The sequence below is a fragment of the Cinclus cinclus genome, chromosome 1 (assembly GCF_963662255.1).
Source record: "Cinclus cinclus chromosome 1, bCinCin1.1, whole genome shotgun sequence".
Taxonomy (NCBI): Eukaryota; Metazoa; Chordata; class Aves; order Passeriformes; family Cinclidae; genus Cinclus; species Cinclus cinclus.
In genome coordinates, this window is record NC_085046.1 from 138,961,903 (window position 1) to 138,979,309 (window position 17,407).

The 17,407-nt window shown below is 40.4% G+C and overlaps 1 protein-coding gene across 1 annotated transcript in view; it reads left to right on the plus strand.

The window, feature by feature from the left end:
• The window catches only part of DEPTOR (DEP domain containing MTOR interacting protein), a 75,211-nt gene extending 58,601 nt beyond the window's left edge, over window positions 1-16,610 (plus strand). Inside the window, exon 10 of the mRNA XM_062491381.1 lies at window positions 14,978-16,610. Within this exon, the coding sequence (XP_062347365.1) occupies window positions 14,978-15,106 (129 nt within the window). The 3' untranslated portion in view covers window positions 15,107-16,610. The remainder of the gene's footprint in view (window positions 1-14,977) is intronic.
• Window positions 16,611-17,407: the final 797 nt, after the last annotated feature.

Below are 17,407 nucleotides of genomic sequence, written 5' to 3' on the forward strand. Positions count from 1 at the left end.
AGCAGAGCTAAACATGCATAGTACTTCCCACAGTGAATGCTACTGCTGTAGGGTTGAATATAAATGTATATGTAAGTTTCAAACACTTCTCTGTAAGTGCTTCACTCTCTGATAGTTTTTAATTATAAACTATAATATAAAGGTCCATTCTCCTCCACAGAAATGTGGAAATTGTGTTCAAGCATCTATGACTTTAGAAAAGTCTAATTTAAAGAACATCTAATTTTTTTACCATAAAATCAGCCTGGTTTTGCAAAAGCAAAGAAAATTCAAAGATTTTTTTCACTCTGTCTTTCACTTTACGCAGCAGTAACCAGGACCTCAGATTTTATCTGCTATTGTCCATCACTGACATTGGAGAGTGAACTGAGTAGGGCAGCATTAGCCTCAAACATCATTGAGATAAGTGGCTTGAGAAGAGTGGTTGTTACATTACAGAATCAAAGAATGGGTCATGTTGGAAGGGATCACAGGGTGTCATCTGGTCCAACCTCCCAGCTCAAGTGGGGTCATCCTAGAGCACACTGCACAGAACCAGGCCCATCCCATAGGGGGGTTCCACAACCTCCCTGGTCAATCTGTTCCACTGCATGATCACCGTACAGTAAAGGAGTTCAAGTGGGCTTCAACTGTGCTTCAGTTTTTGCATGTTGCCTCTTGTCCTACTTCTTGGAACCACTGACAAGAGCCTGGCCCATCCTCTTGGTACCCTCTGTTCAGACAGACATTAATGAGGTTCTCTTTCAGTCATCTCTTCTTGAGGCTTAACAGGCCCAGCTTCCTCAGCCTTTCATTGTAAGAGAGATTCTCCAGACCCTTGACTGACCTTGTAGGCCTCCACTAGACTCACTCAATTTTTCCCATGTCTCTCTTGTACTGAGGAGCCCAGGTCTGGACACAGCACTCCAGATGTGCCTCACTAGAGCAGAGTAGGGAGGCAGGATAACCTCCCTTGACCTACTGACAATGCTTTTCCTATGCACCCCAGGATACCATTGTCCTTCTTGGCCACAAGGGTACTGCTGGCTCATAGATAGTTCATTGTCCATCAGGACCCCCAGGTCCTTCCCTGCAGAGCTGTTTTCCAGAGGGTTGATCACCACCCTGTACTGGTGTATGGGGTTGTTCCTCCTCAGGTGCAGGATCAGGACATTAGGACATGTTAAGAACATAGCAATGGTGAACATAATGTTGAACAGTTTGGATGACTTTTTCATTATTACTTATTTAATCCTTAGTGGGAATCTTTCTAAAAGACTCAGAAGAAAGAATTAGTAAGGCTGTGCTAATCAATACCATAATGATTCAACAGAAGTTGGAAGAGATCAAATACTTGTGAATGTGAAAATACTCAGCTCTGCCATCAACGCGAAAAATGAATTCTTGGCTGGTTGTGCTTGACAACTTTTTAACATGTATAGCACTCACCATGCTTTCCTGATCAGTGAATGAATCTGTGCCTGGGTGTTCCTGCACTGTGTCTGCCTTCTCTTCTTTGTCTGTGGTCATCATTTGCTCAAGCAGTTTGCTGGTGAGCTGTGGTGATGCTTCCCTAACTGTCCCAAGGTTTCCACTTTCCCTGTGTGTATTCAATTTAACACAATGAGTAGTTCCCAATTTTTAGAGTGAATCTTTTCACCACTTCTACAGAGGTTGGACCAACCCTAAAACCACATTACTCTTACTATACTAGGATTAATGCCATGAAAATTATCACAGTAACATGGTTCTGTGATGACTGAGCAGAAAACTGTCTTGCACCCATCTCCTCTTGTCTGGGAGTTTTGAGAATTCAGTCTTCTCACCAAAATAGAGGCTTCTCTAACTGAGGAAGAATGTGGTTTTGAAAGCTGCATTGTGTGTCACTGCCAGAACTTTGTTTAGTTGCCAGAAGGAGACAAGGTTTGGCAAATTTCTCCTTTGCTTTCATTACAGGCTACTACAAGTGCAACAACAGAGTCTTTATGTCCTTGACCATCCTTTGCATTAGCACAGTGTCTTTAGGTTGATTGAAATAATGGAAGTTTTTTCCTCAGTGTTGGGAATCCCAGTGCAGGATTGGATATCTCTCTTCTGCCCCTTTACTGCACAAAGCTATTCTGTCCATTTTATTTCTCCTCTATGTTGGAAGCCCTGTCATTGTTGAACCTCTGTGTCAGGAGACTCTTAGAGACACTGTTCCACTGGGCTGCGGGCGAACCTGTCCCATGGTGGCCACAAGGAAGTCACAGTTTAGATTTGGATTCTCCTCTTTTTCCTGTCACAAGCCCTTTTGCAATACTGACTATTTCCCACCAGAATTCTTGTTAAGTGATTTGGGTTTAAATAGAGATGAAAAATGCCAGAAAATCTGACATATTCTCAAACATCACCAAAACATTTGATGAGTAGATCCATTTTGGCACCTGTGCAGGTAAGTTTGCTTAAATTTCTTTGTTTCCTTGTGGTAGCTGTGGTTCACAACGTAAGGTCCAGGTTTTTCAGTCTCAGAGCAGAGAATTTGCAGACCAGTCCCAGTGACTCCCATGAGCAATGTTACAGCTCCCCAGATTTCAAACCTCAGTTTATACAGCTCTTCTCTTTCTAAGCCACCCTTCTCCCCCTGCTGAAATTTGTGTTTGTATTAACTCCAGATACTTTCTTTGTGACACTACACCCTGCCACCCCTGCCCAGGTTGTAACTACTCTGGAGACTGACACTATCAATTTCCAATGCTACAATCTGCCAGTCTCTGCTGATCTTTACAAAAATTCTCCTGTTTTTCTCCATTTTTCACTAATAAATCATTAGACTCTTAATTGTGAATTTTTAGTTCTTTTAAAGCCATAAAAAAGCTCCTTTTATCTTCTGACATGTCAGAATTTCATCCTACATTCCTACATTTTTTGGTGGATCTGCATTTTTTCTGCTAGTTTCCTTGGCTTGCCTTGCTTCTTTGCCCACGGAGCTGTATAAGTTTGTTTTGAACAAGCTTTTTCTGAGGCTGCAGAACTTCTGAAGCTGTTTTGGAAGGTTAAGTAAAGCCCAGCCTTGTGCATAGGGCTCAGAGGGCACAGCCACCACTAGGTAGGTGGGTCTGGAACTGTGCTTGCTTCAGTAGATCATGAGCCTCTGTTCTTCTGAACCAGTGGATGTAAAATTGACTAAAAAATCAGCCACCATTATCTTGTACTAGAGACCAGGTTCGTGCTGTGACTGTGTGGAACTGTTCTATCATAAAGAAATCAAAACTTGACATGTGAGAAGTCACATGCTGAGTTATGAGGGGAAAGTCCCCCTCCCATGCAGTTAGGAACATTGACGCAAACGTCACGCCGGCAAGATGTGAACTGCAAACTGCACACACAAAAGGAAACAGAGAAAAAAATCTTTTTATGATTGTCAGACCTGGTTTTGAGCAACAAGATCCATGTTACTCACTACAGAGAAAGGAATTAAGACAGTGGGAATTCCTAGGTGAAATATAAAAATAGTGAACTCAATTTTTGAGCCTTTAACATCTTCCACCTGCCGAACTTAGAGAACACAGGTTTAACAAGGTTTTACTTGCTTGTTCCAGACCCAAATTTTGGCCTGCAGAGCAGTATTAAGTTTCCATTGCCTCTGTGTGATTTTTTCCTAAAGACTTTTTTAACAGAGAGAGTTTTACTGGGCAGTAAAATAACTTTTTTTCTCTTTACAACAACTGAAACCTTATGTGAGTACACCAAGTTTCCTAATATCACAGGGCTCTTTTTTTTCTGCATTCACAGCAGTGTAGTTGAAATTAGAATTGAACTTGTTTGTAGGCCAGTCACCTAAAATGCTGTTGGGCAACAAGTGACCTGATGTACTTACATCTATACATTAACTCCTTCTCATCAATAGGAAATAGAAATACAAGAAAAAAAAATTCTGCAGCTAAATTATTGGATATCAGTGAATTTTCTAAATTTAGTCACATTATTTTAATAAATGATAGCTTTAAAAATTCAAGTAACCAGTGTTTTATGACAGGATAACCCAGATATCTGAACACCTTGTCTTTATGAAAGTGTTTTCTTGTTTTCTGGAGTCTTACAGCTGTAACCATTTAGAAAGAGAGACAGCAGCACTGTAAAACAGGGCTGTGTTTTTGTATTTTGATACAACTTCCAAGTTCCTGTGTGGTCTGTAGGCCATTGAATGGCGAGATCTAGTGCCTGATAGAACAGCTGGAATCTCACCCATGCTTGAGCTGTCACAGGCTATTGCAGGTCACTCCAAGGTAGTCCAGGCTCTCTAAAGAGAGTACTGTCATCTGAAAAACTGTTCTGCAGAATGCCTGAAATCTTGAAAAGGTTATCCTAAGTGTCTGTAAAAAAGACAGAATTAGAGGCCACTACAGCAAAAAGCTGTAATTTGGAACTACTTTTGCTCTCAACTGAGGATGAAAAGCATTTTGTATTACTTGGTTTAGTTGCAATGTTCATTTCAGTTGATGTCTTGGAGAGTTCCTCAGATGCTGTTGGTTTTACAAGTCCGTGGCTATCTCAGCTCTCTGCCCTGAGCGCTCCAAGGGTGCTGCTGCTCCCCAGCTGCTGCTCTACAGACTCCTGCCTGCACTTCTCCATCTCTTTGTCTCTTTCCTTGTTGCTGCTCAAGATACAAAGCGGCTTCCTTTCATGGTATAAGCGAATGATTTACAAAGCATGTTGCATTAAAGCCAAGGCTCTGTTTAGCTAGCCAAACACATGGAAAAACAATTGCACTTTTGTCTGTGCAAACAGAGAGCAGCTGTTTGTCTCAAACAGTGCAGACTGTTCCTGCTCGTGACACGCTGGATGTGGAGGGTGATGAGGGTTCCTTGCCCAAGTCTGTCTGCCCTGTAATTCCCTTGCTCACACTTAGTGACTGTTTTTAATCAATATAAGACTTAAATGAACTACAGTTCGGCATAATTATAATTTGACCATGTAAGTAAACTGATACGTAGTTTTAAAGTTCTTTATTCATTATGTACAGTTTGGTTTTGGCAAATATAGTTTAGTCACAGATATGCTAGGAAAAAAAGACACTGAAAGGTCAAACCAAGCATTAAAAGACATTATTTCTAAGCTTAGACTCTGTGTTCTTTTGACACTGATGCAGTGTTTTCCTTAGAACCACCTTTAGCCATTTGAGTTATTTAACATTTTTCAGAACTGTTCTGTGGTAGGTATCAAATTGCTCTATACAATAAAAATGTTTATAAAGTTAGATATGCAGTCACTGGTTTGCTTTCCTGATGTGGCCCAGCCTGGCTCAGCTTTACCTGTGGGTATTTCTCACATTAAGTCAGTGATTTTACACACCGATTCCCAATTAGAGCCATGGAAAGCACTGACCTATATTCCCCTACTCCATATTTATGGATGGTTTGTGTTTCAGGGTGTTAGGGCTCTTATGTAATTACTCTCCAGATATGTACAGATAGTGTTAATTTACCTTTGTGAATAATTCCACAAGAATTATGAACTTATATTTTAATTCTGTAAATGGAGTTAATTTTCTCTGCTGTGAGTTGTACCATGCTCTGCTGGTACCCAGTTTCTAGCCCCCTGGTGGAACAGTGGGCCAGTTTCACACTGATGTAAAGAATAAAGACATTAATATAATAAATACATAATAAACACATTTCTCAAGACACAAAAATCTTTTTTATACAAAGTCTGGATACTTGCCTACTCCCACACCACCCACTCAACATCCAATTGCACTTTCACTAGAGATATTTACAGAACTGAACACACATCTGCAATTTATTCTGTTCCATCCATCAACCTCAGTTATGGAGGAAAAGCCATGGTATGATTTTTTAACCTTCCAACAACATGCAGTTGGTTGTGAATTGTGAGGTTCCAGTTTTACTTTACTAATCCTATCAAGATTGCATGAACTCTTAAAAAAAAAAAAAACCACAAAAAACAAAAACCCCAAAGATAAAAATCTAACTGGAAACATAACTTTCAGGACCTCTGATTTTCATCTCTTTTCCTCATTCCATTGTGACAGTATAAATCTTAGCAGAGTGAGAACAAAAAATTCAGTGCTGCCTGTGCAAAAAATTCAGTGCTGCCTGTGCTTGCTTTTATGTAGAAGTTAGTCTTAGGCCTTAGGCTCTTCTGTGGTAGCACATTGAGCATCTCTGTAGCCTGGGCTCTTGGCTGAGCATGGGGATTCCTTTGCTTTATGGCTATGGGTGACCTATTAAAATAGAGAAATCCTGTATCAGCATAAATGCAGGCTGCATGTGTAAGTGTGTAAAAGAAGCTGAGCTCTGTGTTCTCTCTCCTCCACTGTTGTTCTCCTGCCTCGGATTTCTCTGAACTTGTTCTTGGTACCATAACATCCATCTTGCCATTGATTTCACTGTAACTTTTAAGTTATCTGAAAAATTAAGGCTGCAGTTTACTGGTCTAAGTGTATGCTCTGCCAGGAAGGTTGATCCTATCTTCACCTTCTTTTCATCTCCCTCTTTCCCTTTGCCTCCAAACAGATATGTATCTATTGCCTCCTTCCTCCATCCATGTCAGGCACATCAAGGAACTTACTTTGCCTGGAGACAAGTCCTTTCATTTATTTATTTTTGCTGGCATGGGATGAAAAGGATGAAAAGGGAGCGGTGCCTGGCTTTGGTGTGCTGCTCCTGGAGCTAGCACAAAGGGACAGGAGCACCTCTTGGGACTGCAGGCACCAAGTCCTGCTATGAACCTTCCTCCCCTTTGAAAGGGGTTTTATATCTGGATCTACAGACTCCTTGGCAATTCAGGTTGAGTGTATCCCTTTCTGTGAGCAGGAAGAGTTGTGAGGTCCCTAATCACATTACTGATCCAATTTTTAATAAGCAAACACTTTTTCCCATATTACTTTTAAAAGTAAAACTATCTTTTTACACCCTAAAGAGAGGGCAACCTCATTGTCACTACGGATGTTGTCACTAAGGGTTTTTGTATACAAACCCATGATGTGGTATGTGAGGTAGGAGGTGATGTGGTAATTGGGAAGATTTATTCAAGAGATCTAACAACAGGCAAGGCAAACTCATGTGGTTATCCACTTGTAAACAGTCGGTAACAGTAATGTTACCACTGGTAAGTAGTTGGAAACAGCAATGAAAAGTACAAACAATGTAGGGTTTTGTTGTTCCTTTGTGACAAAATAACAGCCTTAAGTGGAAGTGTTTACTTTCACTCATTTCTCAACTCTTTCAAATTTCATATTTACATTAGACTTTAAAAAATGACACTTTGATTTCCATCTGTTTGCTTGGAGGGCAGTGGTGCTTGAGAGGCAGGAGTGGGAGGAATGGTTCCCAGCATCTGCAGAGGAGCAAGGGGTATGCAAGGGGAAAAGAATCCCATTGGAAAGATACTTCTTCTTTTGAAATGTTGGAAGCTTGGATGTCCCCTTCTTCATCTTCTTTCACAGCTGGAAAGCTGTGTTTCAGATGTTATGTTCTTGTAGCACCTAGGCCTTGCCCAAATTTTGCTGAAATCTGTCAGCAAGACAAGAAAAGCCAAAGCAGCTGTAGTGACTCTTGAAACGAGCAATGGTAAAGGCTGTATTTTCTTCTTTTTTTGCTTTGCTTTTTCTTTCTCAGTTTCAGTTTAGTAACCTTCCCAGGTGAGAGCTGTGGCCATATGACAGGAAATAACCAGTAAGTTCTCAATTTTGGAGCTGGACCAGGGCTTTCAAAAGTGTCTGAAGTGTGAAAAGCTTGATTTGTTTGGTATCCTGCTGATGACATCTCCAGGGCACTGACAATTGCAAAATGTTAACCCTTCAGCCCTGATTTCATGGGTGCCCATAAGGAAGGGTTCTTACAGACAGCATGCCCTAATATCTAACAGAAATCAGGATCTTGTGGGTCTTTCATGCACATAGAAAGCAGATGGGTTTGCTGACCACATGTGGAGGACTTTACCGTAAGGAAACAATTATAAGTTTGAGCTACTCAAACCTCCCAGCTGATCCTTGTTCCTGCCAGATTAGTAGGACATGAAAAAAGCATTTATTTATAATTACTGAGGGTATCTGTATAACAGAATTGTAAGCAGGCCGTCTCTGTAGTGGATTTAATTTCATTTTTCATTAACAAGAAGAAAAGCAAAAATATTACCATTGGGATGTACTTTTCTTTTTGAAATAGTTATATTGTCAATTCTGGTATGAATTCTACTCTATAAAATGTTCAAAATACAATTTTGTTTGAACACAGTCTCCAGCATTTTTTAGTATTTTCCTTCATACAGTTGCCCTGTGTACAATAATATTCACACCTTCAGTGGAAATTAATTGGTGGCAGTGTTTTCAATATCTCTTTATGTTGTTAATTGGTGATGCCAGAGGTGCTATCAGTAGCAAATAGCCCATCAAACCTTTTTGTTTGGTTGACCTTGTTGCTGCTGTTGAAGGAGAAAACTTGAGGGTACTGGCATAGACTTTGTGCTTTGCAGTTTTAGACCCTGAATATTCCCATTGCTGCCTAGATAATGGGGTAAAGTATCAGTACTTCTGAAAAATAGTATTTTTGCCACTATCTTTACTGTGTCATTGGATAATCTAGCTTTGAATTTGAGAATTTCAAGCCTACATGGTATTTGGTAACACTGATTGCTTTGATACCTATTTGATCTACAATTTTAGTAGCATTTGTACTTTCTTTAAGAGTAGTTAGCAAACAAACAAAACACCAAAAAAAACCACTAAAACCCCACAGTCAATCACACAAACAAAATTAAAAAAAACAAACAAACTAAAAAAATCCCCAAAAACCAAAAAAAGCAGAGTGGATTCCAGACACTGATACAGGCACTGAAATGTAAATGATAAATCCTTTGAGAATTAGCACCTCAGTCCCCCAGCTGCTGGAGTATGGGCACATGCATTTACTGCTGTGGAAAGGGCAGTCCCTCCACCACCCCCAGCCATGTTGCCTGTGGCTGTTGTATTCCTCTTCATCTGGATGGGTTCTTAAAAAAATTATCTCAAATTAAGGTAGCCATCTAATCATAGTCTTATCCTAATGAGATATAATATCTGCTGACTGTGCATGGCTGTTACTTGCTTTGTATCAGAGCTGAACAGTTGGACTCACTGTGTCTATAAATTTTAATGTCATTTTAGGGCTGTCCCAAATAGCAATGATCACTAAAGTCAAAGTCTACAGTAGGAATTTCCAGCTCTTCATAAACTTCCACAGCACCCTCCTAAAAAGTGTGCCTAGAAAAAGAAAGAACATTTTTAAAGGAATTTTGCATATATTGTGTTCAAAAAAGTCGAGTAAGCAAGGCTTGGCTCTTGTAGGGAGAGCTAACTAAATCCTTCAGTGCAAACAGTATCTGAATATCCAAGGATTAGGCTAGCTGCCTGTCCTCTAAGAACATTCCTGTAGCATTTATAAATATTAAGGTCATCCTGAGGCAGAACTAACAAAGAATTAGTGACAGATATGCAATGTTTTTATTTAATGATTGGCTTTAAGGTAGCTGTGCAATTCCACACCCATACCTGCAGCCCAGTCCCTGACAACCCTTAGAAGAACCCCACAGTCATCATCATCTCAGCTCCTGATCAACACCAGCTCAGCTGTCCAGCCCTGGAGCAGGCAGCCCCCTGCTAGGGAAGGGGTTTTGGTTTGGCCCGCAGGCAGTTGTCCCAGCAGGAAAATCAAGGGGTGTGGATGTACATCTGCAGGGCAGCTTGGCAAGGCTGAGGAGGGGCAGGCAGCCAAAGATTGCCGTGGAGGAAAGAGCAATTACCAGTGAGGGGGAGGAAGGATTGTACAGTTCCAAGTACAGCGCAATCCTGATTTTGGCCCGTAAATATTACGGTAAAACAAATTATTCTCTCCTCTTCTTGCCATCTTCAGTCCAACGATAAATGGCATTATGAATCTTTGCTAACTTCCTCAAACTACGGGTTCCCAGATCCTTTTTGTTCAAATGTGAGCCCAAACTTGAAGTTCATCTTTTTATGGGGACTCCTGGATTTGGTTAAACTTTTGTATGCACCATGGAAAACCTACAGACAGACAGAGGCGCCTTTTCTGCTGTACCTGTTTCCATGAGCTGCTGTTTCCAAATTGAAATACTCAACAATAAATGCTTATTGCTGTAATACTTAAATATTTGAAATCAGTTAAGGGAGGGGAGTTTTTTGGGGTTTTTTTGCTTTTTTTTCATTTTAGTATTGCTTTATTTAACTATTATTAGTTCTGTGGTTTTTGGATCACCACATCCTGACCAACAAAATGGTTGGAATTTATTCTGGGCTGTGTCATTTCTTGAAGTCTAAGGGATGAAAAGGGATGGTTATCTCTCGTGAAGCTCCTTGGAGAGCAATGAGGAAATGAGCAATAAAAGGTTCTTTGAGGCTCTTTTAACTGTAGTTTATCATCTATTATAGTTACTGATGTGTGGAAACCAACAGAAATATTTTACATGTTTGTAGTTACAAAGCCCTTAACAGCTGCAGCTATGAGCTGAGCACTTACGTCTTTTTGAAATGTGTTTTTACAAATGTAACATTAAATCATTGTGTTTTTATAAACCAGTCTCCTTAAGAGAATTCCTGAGACAATAATATATGCGTTGACATATTCAGTCAGGGCTGCTGAGTGGGTGCTCTCTTGCTCTTGCTTCTTTTCTAATTTCAGTAGAGCAATGCACAATATGAGCATTTTTGGGGCAGGATTGATGATGACTAAAATGCACAAAGCAGTACTGCACTTCATTTCCCCTTGCGGGATGCAGTGCTGAATGGGAAATCAGGGCTGGGAGAAGAAAACTGAGTGAGTTGAGGGCAGTCAGCATAACAAAGGGATCAGAACTGTGCAAACCTCTTTCACCAGGATTGGAGGACACAGCAAGTGGCTACACATTTCTTCATCCCTGAGGGAGCCAGGTCTGGAATTTGCAGAGACTCAGCCCTCAGGAACACTGGTCAAGCAATTACTATGGAGAGAGCTTTCTACCCCCAGGGCAGTTGGTTCTTTATTACCATCTCCTGTTCCTCATGGGTCTTCTCCTGCAGTTTTAGGATGGGACTGTGCTCTTCTGTGTATTGACCTCCCCTTTGCATTTCTCTTCTCATCTGGCCTGGGTATGCTTCTTACATCTAATCCTCTCCACTGGGAATGATGAAACTAATAAGCCATGTGGATCCACTGCAAAGGAGGGCACAAAGGGGGCTGTTCTCAGCCCATACGCTTTGCTTTTTAATCCTACCGCCAAGGGCATATGATATAGCAAACACATTGAGAATGCAGACATGTCAGCTCCTGTCTTCCACAAGAAATTCACTCTTTGGCATCCAGATTGCTTTCACATTGTGCCTGTACCATCTGCATTTACACCATTGCAGCCCTGGTGTGGGTGACTGGTTGGTCTGAAAGTCTGTTCCTCTGAATGCGGGGGCTTTCCCCAAAGGGTCCTGAATGCCCACACTATGATGCAGCATGCATATTTATCCATTGCATGTGTGAACCTGGCCAAACACGAGTCCAATGCATTGGGATTTCAGTAACTCAAGAAGTCGGAGAATATGCAAGAGCAAAACAAAAATCAGCTATTCAACTTCCAAAAATTGCTTTAAGCCAGAAGAGACAATGCTGTTTCTGCAGGTCTGTTTTAAATCAACCCAAATATTATTATAGAGCCAGAGCTATAATTCAGTAAAACTTGATACAATCTTGGAAAGCCATAGAAAGTATTAGGAAATACCACTGGAAGTTGAGACCTACAGATACTACAATAATCTGCATTTTAAACTAAATAGACATGCCAGTTAAATATTAATTGGACGCACTGCAGAGGATGATGGGTTACCATTTCAACAAAAATCCTTAAAATTTACAAGGCTTTGTCTGCATGCAAAAAATAGAACCATTTTCCCAATGCTACTTGCAGCTGAAATATTCATATATAGGAAAGATTACTACCATGGGAATTTAACCAGTTGTATCATTGATTGCCATACTTTGGTGATTATTTAGGCTACCAGTAAGGCTACTTCCAGGATCTTCAGCTCTGCAGAGGAGTTCTAAGGGCAATGAGTAACGTGCAAGAGTCTACCATCCCTTCAGGGGCTGCTGCAGCCACTCTTCCTGTGCAGAGGCTCTAAGTACCAGAGATTAAAGTAATCAGACATTTTTTATGTAATGTTACATTTTTGGAATTGGCTTGCTTCCTCTATAATCTTTCTTAAATTGATAATTATATCAATGATAATTAATAATATCTTAATGGACATTCTGTCCATTTTGCAGAAATACAAATTGAGTTTCACCATACATTTTACTCGAGAGGGAAATTAGCTGGCACTTAACTAAAGTTTAGTGACTTGACATATGAGAAAATCTGCTTTAGAGCTAGCATTGGAGGGCACCAGAACTGCTTCCCACCTCTCCCATATCCATTTCTATCTTGTGCTTCTACCTAAATAGGAAAAGTGAAAAATCATAGACTGATAGAATTGTTACTGCTGGAAGAGAATGGTTGGTCTAATAGCATCAAGTCCAGCCATTAACCTGACACTGCCATGTTCACCTCTAAACCATGTTCCCAGGTGCCATATCCACACAGGTTTTTTAATACTTGTAAGGACAGTGGTTCTATCACTTCCCTGGGCAGCCTGTTCCAATGTCTGACCAGCTGTTCCATGAAGAAATTTTTTCTCATATCACAGAATCAAATAGGTTGGAAAACACCACTGAGATCGTTATGTCAAAGCTGTGACTGAACATCATCATGTCAACTAGACCTAGTACTAACCCTCTCCTGGTGCAAACTGAGGCTGTTTCCTCTTGCTCTGTCCCTTGTTACCTGGTGGAAGACACCAACCCCCACCTGGCTCCAGCCTCCTTTCAGGGAGGTGTAGAGAGGGACAAGGTGTCCCCTGAGCTTCCTTTTCTCCAGGCTAAACAGCTCCAGCTTCCTCAGCTATTCCTTATCAGGCTTGTGCTCCAGACCCTTCCCCAGCTCTGTTGTCCTTCTCTGGACACACTCCAGCCCCTCAATGTCCTTCTTGTAGTGAGAGCCCAGAACTGGACACAGCACTTGAGGTGCAGCCTCACCAGTGCTGAGTACAGGGGCACAATCCCTGCCCTGGTCCTGCTGGCCAAGCTATTTCTGATCCAGGCCAGGATTCCATTGACCTCCTTGGCCGCCTGGGCACAGCTGGCTCATGTTCAGTCACTGTTAATCAGCACCCCCAGGTCCTTTTCCAAGGGCAGCTTTCCAGCCACTGTTCCCCAGCCTGTAGGACTGCATGGGGTTGTTGTGACCCAAGGGCAGGACCCAGGATCTGGCCTTGCTGGACCTCATAAGACTGATCCAAACCCATTGATCCAGTGTGTCCATATAAATTAAAGCATGAAAATTCCTGGTGATACTTGTTTCCCAGCTTCTTTCCTATGGATTCAAGGTGACTGACTGATAAGATAGTCTTCTAGGAAATGCATTGTTTCCATTGAAACATCAGGACAATATCATTATTCACTTAGGCTCCGTATTTTTATCATTAAAAAATACAAATCTAGACACTACACACATTTTTTACCTTTTGACCAAACATTGTAAACATTATGATTTGATACAGAAAAGTCTTAATGTCCTTGAGGAAACAGTATTATTTTCTTTTCCTTCATATTTTTACAACGTTGATGTGACTTTTTCTCTGTTTAAATGTTTTAAGATGTACAGTAATGTTGGTCAGTATATTTCTATCAATACTATTTTGCTTGAAAATGGCCTATGATCATACAAAACCTCCAATGTTTGTATTGTTGCAGCTTTTACAAATAAAATACTAGCATATTTGAAATTAATTAATTAGCCATACTTGATTGAAGGAAATTAAAACCAGTCACAAGGCAGTGACATTTTAATCTGTCCTAGTACTGACTTAATCTTCTATGATACTATTTCTATTAAAGGTGGATTCATTAGGTTCCTGTTATACCACGAAGTTTTGGCACTGAATAGTGAAGTCATCTTCCAGACCTTGCCCTGAGCCTGGAAACATGGTGCATATTTTTACTGTGATTACCAAGAGCTGAATGAAAAGATTTCTAAGAAAGGGTTTAAGACAAACTAAAGATAACAGATTGCAATAGCCAGAGCTCTCTTCATAGAATCATAGAATGGTTTGGATTGGAAGGGACCTTAAAGAAACCTTATCTTGTTCCCACCCCTCTGCTGTCAACAGGGACACCTTTCACTAGGCAGATTGCTCAAATCTCCATCCCACCTGGCCTTAGAAAGTTACAGGGAGGGGGCATCCACAGCTTCTCTGAGCAGCCTGAGCCAGTGGCACACTCATAGTAAAGCATTTCTTCCTAATATCTAATCGAAACCAACTCTATTCCAGTTTAAAGCCTTCCCCACCTGACCTGTCACTCCAGGCCCTTGTGAAAATAGTCCCTCTGCATCTTCCTTGTAGGCTCCTTTTATGTACTGGAAGACCACAATAAGGTCACTCAGAAATCTTCTCTTTTCCAGGCTGAACACACCTAATTCCCTTAGCCTTAGTTCCTTATAGAAGAAGTGTTCCTATTCATCTTTGTGGCCTCCTTTGGACTTGCTCCAACAGTTGTTGTCCTTTGTGCGCTGAGGATCCCTTAGCTGGATGTCCCATATTGTTTGCAAAGCACCATTGATACCATAAAATATCACTGATACAAGAAAAAAATAACATGTTATAAGAGAAAAATGATCGATATAAGACCTCAAAACCTCAAAGATTGGAAAGCTGAATTCCACCAACTTGAAAGTTGGTGTGTGAAAAAAAAAATATGGAAAATTAACTTGCCAGATTAATTATAAGAAATGTGGGGTCTTTTAAGAAGACCAAATGAGATGATATGAAGTGTTCTGGAGGTTTTGTCTGCCCAGGAGTTGATTGTACATCTGTGTAATTAACTGAACACAATAAAGTTTAATGCATAACTCATTTAGCTGCTTGCTTTCTCCTCAGGTTTGCCAATTTGTCGTGTCTGTCAACGGCCTCAATGTTCTCCATGTGGATTACAGGACAGTAAGCAACCTCATCCTGACCGGCCCTCGAACAATTGTGATGGAAGTGATGGAAGAAATGGAAGCCTGAGAAGGCAAAACCCCATATTACTGAACATTTTTGTGACAAATAGCAACAGCCATGGAGTGGCATGACACAAGGCAGCAGAATGTTGCTGTGGCTAAATAGATGATTTTGCTTTCAGGGGAGGGGGCTCTCTTTCATTTAACAATAATAGCACTGATGATTATGCTAAGATGTGAACAATAGATACCAACATATTTTCACTGAGGATTTCTCTGTGCCCAACAGAGACAAGATCAGGGCCTTTAGGTGGTCTGTCCAGCCATGGCTGCGTCAGTCAGAATGGGTTCCAGCCTAAGAGGCCATGGACCTCCAGTCTAGTCCAGTCCACTACTGGATCAAAGCACTTCAGGAGGTGAAAGAGCCAATTGCTGTGGGGTCGGGATGTCACAGGTGGTTTCCATGAAATACTGACAGTGATAAACATTGTCCTGGTGTCCAGCTTTGTCCCTGGAGCACGTGCAGTTACAGTTAGTCTCTCCATGGGCTGAGGGACAGCTGACTAAACCCTGGCTTGATTACAGTCAAACACAAACAAACTCCAAATGCATGAGAAAAGGTGTCTGTGCTCTGTAGAGGATAGTCTGGTATGAATGTTTGGGCCTGACTGATTACATGGGTTAGTCTAGAAAGAAAAGGGCAAAATGTGTGGTACTTTTACAGAAACTGCTGTTGAAAATTGGTCTTTGGTTTCAATGCCTGTGTGCTGGATTAGGTGCTTGAGTGCAAAATATTGATTTTGAGGTTTTTTCCATACCTGTAAAGGAAAGGTGCCTCAGTCTTGCTATTCATTGCTTTGGAGAAGTTTTGGACACCTTAATTCCCAGAAGAATATTTGTAGTAGAGGTTGTAGTGGGAAATTCACAGTGTTAGCATAAGGAATGAGATGTCCAGATTCTCCAGTAGCAAAAGTACACTTCAAATTGAAGCAATGTACTTGAATGTACATTAAGCTTATCAGCACTTTCCAATCATCTGATGTTTTGCAAAGAATGAACTTCTGTCATGATCTGCATTTGAGACTATTACAAATAAAACATTTCATTTAACTGACTCTTATTGTTTCTCAAACAGTAGGATTTTTTCATTGATGAATTAATGAAAGAAGTATTTTTTAAAAACACAAAAATCCCATGTTCTGCAGAGTTAGGTGACTCCTCAACTTGTTGTTAAGGGGACTGCATGGGTTTGCTTTGATCTTTGAACTGAATGAATATATCCTGCTCCACAAAATTATAAATACATTTTGCAGACTTTCTCTGCTGTCTAGATTTTACAATTAAAGCTTGACTTTCTATATGCACAAATCATTCAATTATGGGGTGGGGAAAATATTTTTCCTCAAATAATATTGAAACATGTTTTGTATTAAAAATTGTTCTCACTAAATAAATTGCTCTTTCAGTACGTTTTTCATTCCTTCAGACACTTTTACTTCAGAGATACATCAAGTCTTCAAACTCATATGTTTGTGCAGCCTTGTAGGAAAAAGTCCTTATGTTCTTTGTTTCTGGTTTTGTATATCTGTGGTTGTATTTTCACCAAGAAAACTTCTCATATTCCACAAATATGCAGCAGTGCAGGGAGATATAAAACTTCAGCTGCTTACTCGATACTAACCAGGCACAAGAGTGTTGGGAGGGTTTGTTCAAACTGTCATCTGCTATGACAGTTCTTAATCCCAATTGTGCTCCCCAGAATTTTGGTACATATGTATAAGCCGTAGCAAGTTACATTTTACAGATCATCCGAAATAAATAGCTGGGCACATAATGTTATATTAGATTGTAATAACCATCCATGGTATCCACTCAAATCAGTTGGAAACAATCTTCTTGTTCCAGAAATGTTTCAGTATTCTCTGAGTATTTTGAGCTTGTGAATCCAGGAATGCTTCTCCAAATATTTCTATTTAATTTCTATTTTTTCAAAATTTCCTTTGCTTTTTTTTTTTTTTTTTTTTTATTCTTTTTGTCCCCCTGGGTTGGTTTTGTGTTTTAGCCCCTTCAAAACATAAATTCTGTGTGATAGGCAAAATTAAATATTACAATTGAAGGATTTTTCTTAGCAAAATGCTAATTATTCTCTCTAATGCCATCATAGGTTTGTCTGTATTACATCTCTTGCCTTAGTTAATATTCTGCTAGAAGTTCTTTGTAGCTTGCAGATAATTAAGAAACTGGGTCAGAATTTGGCTTAATAATGCATTACAGTGTGCACTTCAGACTGGAGCAAAAAGGGTGGCAATGGGGGCAGGGAGAAATCTGTGCATTTCATTATGTTACAGATTGGAGATGGCATCTTGAT